The following is a 6,061-nucleotide window of genomic DNA, read 5'->3' on the forward strand; positions in this document are numbered from 1 at the left end:
AGTAATGTAATAATTGAAAACCTTCAAAGTACAAAAGTGGCAGTAGCACAGTTCTCACAGGAAGCAAGATGTAACGGTGCATCGAACAATAAGCTTGCTGTACCTGCCCTAATGGAGCAACTGTTGGCTTTACAGCAGCAGCAGATCCACCAGTTGCAACTGATTGAACAAATTCGCCACCAAATATTATTGTTGGCTTCCCAAAATACAGACATGCCAACATCTTCTAGCCCTTCTCAAGGTACTTTACGAACATCTGCCAACCCCTTGTCCACATTAAGTTCCCATTTATCCCAGCAGCTGGCTGCAGCAGCTGGATTAGCACAAAGCCTTGCTAGTCAATCTGCCAGCATCAGTGGTGTGAAACAGCTACCCCCTATACAGCTACCTCAGAGCAACCCTGGCAACACTATAATTCCATCCAGTAGTGGCTCTTCTCCAAATATTAACATATTGGCAGCAGCAGTTACAACACCGTCCTCAGAAAAAGTGGCTTCAAGTATTGGTGGCTCACAGCTCAGCAACCCACCAGTATCAGCATCATCTTCACCAGCTTTTGCAATAAGCAGTTTATTAAGTCCTGCATCTAATCCACTTCTACCTCAGCCCACACCTAGTAACTCTGTTTTCTCCAATCCCTTGTCCAATATTGGAACACCTGCAGAGGATTTAAACTCCTTGACTGCCTTGGCACAGCAAAGAAAAAGCAAGCCACCAAATGTAACTGCTTTTGAAGCAAAAAGTAATTCAGATGAGGCGTTCTTTAAGCATAAATGCAGGTTCTGTGCTAAAGTGTTTGGGAGTGACAGTGCCTTGCAGATTCATTTACGATCTCACACTGGCGAGAGGCCATTTAAATGCAACATATGTGGAAACAGGTTCTCCACAAAAGGAAACTTAAAAGTTCACTTTCAGCGTCATAAAGAAAAGTACCCTCATATTCAGATGAATCCATACCCGGTGCCAGAGCACTTGGACAATATTCCTACGAGCACAGGTATTCCTTATGGAATGTCTATACCGCCGGAGAAGCCTGTCACGAGCTGGCTGGACAGCAAGCCAGTCCTCTCCACCCTGACGACGTCTGTTGGCCTGCCACTCCCACCCACGATTCCAAGCTTGACCCCATTCATCAAAACTGAGGAGCCTCAACCTATTCCCATTAGCCATCCTTCCGCTAGCCCTCCGCGCTCTGTCAAGAGTGACTCGGGAACAGCTGATCCCACATCAAAAATTTCCAATGGACTTTCTGATGAGGTAGAGGCTGGTGCTTTGCCTACCTCAAATGGCAAAATGGAAGAAAACCCTCAAAACACAAACTCCATCACTAACAYGAGCAGCTCTGTGAGCTCGCTGGCAGCAGACTCGGGCTCCAGCGGCGTTGCCACTTTTACAAATCCACTGATGCCTCTAATGTCAGAGCAATTTAAGGCAAAGTTTCCATTTGGAGGACTATTGGATTCAACGCCAGCATCTGAAACATCAAAATTGCAGCAACTGGTAGAAAACATTGACAAAAAGGCAACCGATCCTAACGAGTGTATCATTTGCCATCGAGTTCTCAGTTGCCAGAGCGCACTGAAAATGCATTATCGCACACATACCGGTGAAAGGCCATTTAAATGTAAAATCTGTGGTCGTGCTTTCACTACTAAAGGCAACTTAAAGACTCATTATAGTGTCCACCGTGCCATGCCCCCGCTGAGAGTACAACACTCATGCCCGATCTGCCAGAAAAAATTCACCAACGCTGTTGTGCTTCAGCAGCATATCCGAATGCATATGGGAGGGCAGATTCCCAACACCCCAGTCACGGAAAACTATCCAGAGTCAATGGAATCAGATACGGGATCTTTTGATGAAAAGAATTTTGATGATATAGACAACTTCTCAGATGAGAACATGGAAGACTGTCCTGACAGCAGTGTGCCAGATACTCCTAAATCTGCAGATGCATCACAAGACAGCTTGTCTTCTTCCCCGCTGCCCCTGGAAATGTCAAGTATTGCTGCTTTGGAAAATCAGATGAAGATGATCAATGCAGGACTTGCTGAACAACTTCAGGCAAGCTTAAAGTCAGTTGAAAATGGGTCAGTGGAAGGGGACGTTTTGACTAACGATTCATCATCTGTTGGTGGTGATATGGAAAGCCAAAGTGCTGGAAGTCCTGCTGTCTCAGAGTCTACCTCTTCCATGCAGGCCTTGTCCCCATCTAACAGCACTAATGATTACCACAAGTCACCAAGTATCGAAGAGAAACAAGTAAGAGCTTTACCGAGTGAGTTTGCCAACGGTTTGTCTCCAACCCCTGCTAACAGTGGTGCTTTGGACTTGACGTCTAGTAACACTGATAAAATGATTAAAGAAGAGTCTTTGAGTATGCTCTTTCCTTTCAGAGATAGAGGTAAATTTAAAAACACCGCATGTGACATTTGTGGCAAAACATTTGCTTGTCAGAGTGCCTTGGACATTCATTACAGAAGTCATACCAAAGAGAGACCATTTATTTGCACAGTTTGCAATCGTGGCTTTTCCACAAAGGGTAATTTGAAGCAGCATATGTTGACACATCAAATGCGAGATCTACCATCACAACTTTTTGAGCCCAATTCCAGTATCGGCCCTAATCAGAACTCTTCGGTTATGCCTGCTAGTTCACTGTCATCGCTCATAAAGACTGAGGTTAACGGCTTTGTGCATGGCTCTCCTCAGGACAGCAAAGAAACACCCTCTGGTCTGGTTGCTTCAGGGCCGCTGCCCTCCTCCGCCACATCGCCTGTCCTGCTCCCAGCTCTCCCCCGAAGAACCCCCAAACAGCACTACTGCAACACGTGTGGGAAAACGTTTTCTTCCTCCAGTGCTCTGCAGATCCACGAAAGGACACACACTGGTGAGAAACCCTTTGCCTGCACTATATGTGGAAGAGCATTCACAACAAAAGGCAATCTGAAGGTACTTTTCCTTCTTGCTGTTCTTAGGTTTCACTTTTGGCTTGTTGCAGGGGGGAAAGGAGGTGGATTTTTTCATCTGCTAATGTTGTTAGCAGTGCTACCTCGGGGTATCTGTGGTACAAAAAATGTACCACAGATTTTCTTCTGTCATCTCTGGTAGTACTAGATGGGCTCTTGCTGATGAGTGCTTGTGTTCGGAGCAGGTCTGAAGGGTGAGGTGGTTTTGATGCTTGATAAAATTCACCCACCAGCAAAAACTGTCTATGTAGAGTATGAAATTGAATAGCCCAATGTTGGTAAGGAGTATTAATTCATAGAGAAATGCATTTAGTAACTTAAATGCCTCTTTAAGAAGTGAAAGGCTCTTGAATGTGCTGTTTTTCATAACTATCATGTAAAATGATGACTGTTTAAAAAAACTATTAACATAATTCTGGAACTAACGGGCATTACTTTAATTGATTATATAACTAACATTTCCTACTGATATGTGTTTGAAAAAGCAAATATACTTATGTTTTAGAACACCAGTTGAGCACTTTAGTGTGTACATTTTTCTGTTGACAGAGTATTTCTCTAGAGGTTGCTGCCAGTAATGTGAGATGAATAATTACTTTCAGGCCATTCTGTCTATACACGAGGCTCTCCGATGAGCAATCAGTAAAGGATACTTTCTGCCTGTCTGAAAAGGACGTTTATAGGGTAAAGGGTGTCAAATACAATACTTACCATTACAATGAAAGTGGACATAGCAATTCTAGCCCTGAAAGCAGCTATCTGCAATTGACTGAATAACGTGAAGTCATTATAAACTAAATACATGTAATAAAAAAAGAGTAACAAGCAATGTATTGTTCAGGAGGAAAACAGGGTATTCTSGGTAATGGTGATGGGCTGATCTAGAAGAAGCTTATTTACTAAACCAGATGGGAAATGGAGTACCGCATCTTTTACCTTTAGTGCCGTTCATTACGTAACAAGACCGGACGTGTTTGTGGACCTCTCTCCCCTCTGTGGTCAAAATAAGTTTGAAATTCAGTGCCAACCACAATTTTTTGTTTGTTTCTTCCTTTCTTTCTCTTCAGGTTCACATGGGCACTCACATGTGGAACAGTACTCCTGCAAGACGAGGCAGACGACTTTCCGTAGATGGCCCCATGACATTTCTAGGAGGCAATCCTGTAAAGTTCCCAGAAATGTTTCAGAAGGATTTGGCTGCGCGGTCGGGGAACGGAGACCCCTCCAGCTTCTGGAACCAGTACGCAGCAGCGCTCTCCAATGGCTTGGCCATGAAGACCAATGAGATCTCCGTCATCCAGAACGGCGGTATCCCGCCTGCGCCGGGGGGCCTGGGCAACGGCGGCAGCTCGCCCATCAGCGGCTTGACGGGAAGCCTGGAGAAGCTCCCGAATTCAGAACCCAATGCACCTCTAGCTGGTCTGGAGAAAATGGCAAGCAATGAAAATGGGACAAACTTCCGATTCACGCGTTTTGTGGAAGACAACAAAGAAATTGTAACAAATTAGAAAAAACTCCATAAATAACATTCCTGCAAATAGTGCAACCTAGGGTTGCTTTTCTCAAACTGCAAGCTACAACATTACAAAGACTTTCTTTTGTACCATGTTCTACTTCTAGAGTTCTAAGAGAGCTTATTTATTAGTGATATAACCTTGCTTTGCAAACAAATGCAAGCATTAACTTTGGTCTCCTGTATTTTGAACTAAATACTAATCGACTAGAGTGCTGTAAACTTGCTGTAACATTTATGGCAGTTGCAAGTCTGTTCTGCTAGGTGATCTTATTCTGGCATTAACTTATTTTCTATATCCAGTTTAACATGAACTCTGGTATTGATGCAATGCCTCAGTGATGCATTAGATCTCTAATAAAAATCTGTATATAAATGTACACTTTGATCCTGCTGGAAATTTTATCAGCAAACACATTGTTTAATTTTTCCAAACAGAATTAAGAAAAGGACTGAAAGAATATAGACTGAACAGTGTGGGTCCTTTACACAGCTCAGTTTTTGATTTTTATTATAAAATTAAAACTGCTTTAATTTTTGTAGGTTTAACATTTTCCGTTTTGAACTGTTATTTGTATTGTGCTTTTTACTTGAGTCGTCTTAAATGTTAATACATTTCTGTACAGTAATAAGCACGCAGATTATTAGAGAAGATACTGAAGTGTTGTTTTGGTAGTTGAAACTGAGACGTAACATTTTGCCTTGTAGGTATATTCATTATAGAAAATGTGCTGGACTTTCACAATGCTGCTAAGTATAGCATCTTGAACAACTTCCGTGGACAACTGTAGATGCTCCTGTATATACAATAAGACATCACGTTCATTAAAATGTACATACGTTCCTTACGAGACCCAAGCCCTACTCTTCGACCAAGGGAACAAGTATAGTGTTTGTTTATTTTGTATTAGGTATGGGGGGTGGGTAGGGGGAACCTTGGACTGTTACATGCACTTTCTCGGAAAGTTGAAAAGAAAAGAGGTCCAGTTTCTTTAACATTTAATACTTACTAACAGCAGAGATACTGTAATTTTACTCGAGTAATCAAATACATTTTTGCAACAGATAAAATTTGCTGTCTCTGTGTTTTTAAAGTGTACCTGTATTTAGTAATGCCTTTGAATGTATTATTTAACCTTTCCCTTGGTTAACATGAACTGTCCAGGTTGTATGTGCGTGTTTATATTTGTATGTATGGGTATACATATATGTATTGCATATTAATTGCTAGTATATTTTTCATACCCTTTAATAGTGGGAACTTCTTAACTATTCAACTACTCCTCATAAAATTGTAGATATTTTGGCATTTTTCATTTCTTTATAAAAAAAAATGCTGCTAGCAAAGACCTTATTGAGCCTAGGTAAGTTTCCTTTGAAGGAAATAATATATCAGATTTAAGGCTTGATTTGGTTCAAATGTTTTATATTTGATATTAATTTTATTCTATGAGATTGTATGTTTGTGGCATGCTTACGCTGCTATATCTGTGTTAAGATGTCCACTTGCAAGCCTCCATATGTTATATGGGGTTTATAACTTGATTGTAAAAAAAAAAAAATTGCTTTGGCCTTGCAC

The 6,061-nt window shown here is 41.5% G+C and overlaps 1 protein-coding gene across 1 annotated transcript in view; it reads left to right on the plus strand.

Moving 5' to 3' along the window:
* Positions 1-5,548, plus strand: part of SALL1 (spalt like transcription factor 1) — a 14,791-nt gene extending 9,243 nt beyond the window's left edge. The window contains exons 2-3 of the mRNA XM_026068841.1: positions 1-2,952; positions 4,037-5,548. The exon at positions 1-2,952 is cut by the window's left edge and continues 461 nt beyond it. Coding sequence (XP_025924626.1) covers positions 1-2,952; positions 4,037-4,477 — 3,393 coding nt within the window. The 3' untranslated portion in view covers positions 4,478-5,548. The remainder of the gene's footprint in view (positions 2,953-4,036) is intronic.
* Positions 5,549-6,061: the final 513 nt, after the last annotated feature.

This window comes from Apteryx rowi, unplaced genomic scaffold (genome assembly GCF_003343035.1).
Source record: "Apteryx rowi isolate R43461 unplaced genomic scaffold, aptRow1 scaffold_28, whole genome shotgun sequence".
Taxonomy (NCBI): domain Eukaryota; kingdom Metazoa; phylum Chordata; class Aves; order Apterygiformes; family Apterygidae; genus Apteryx; species Apteryx rowi.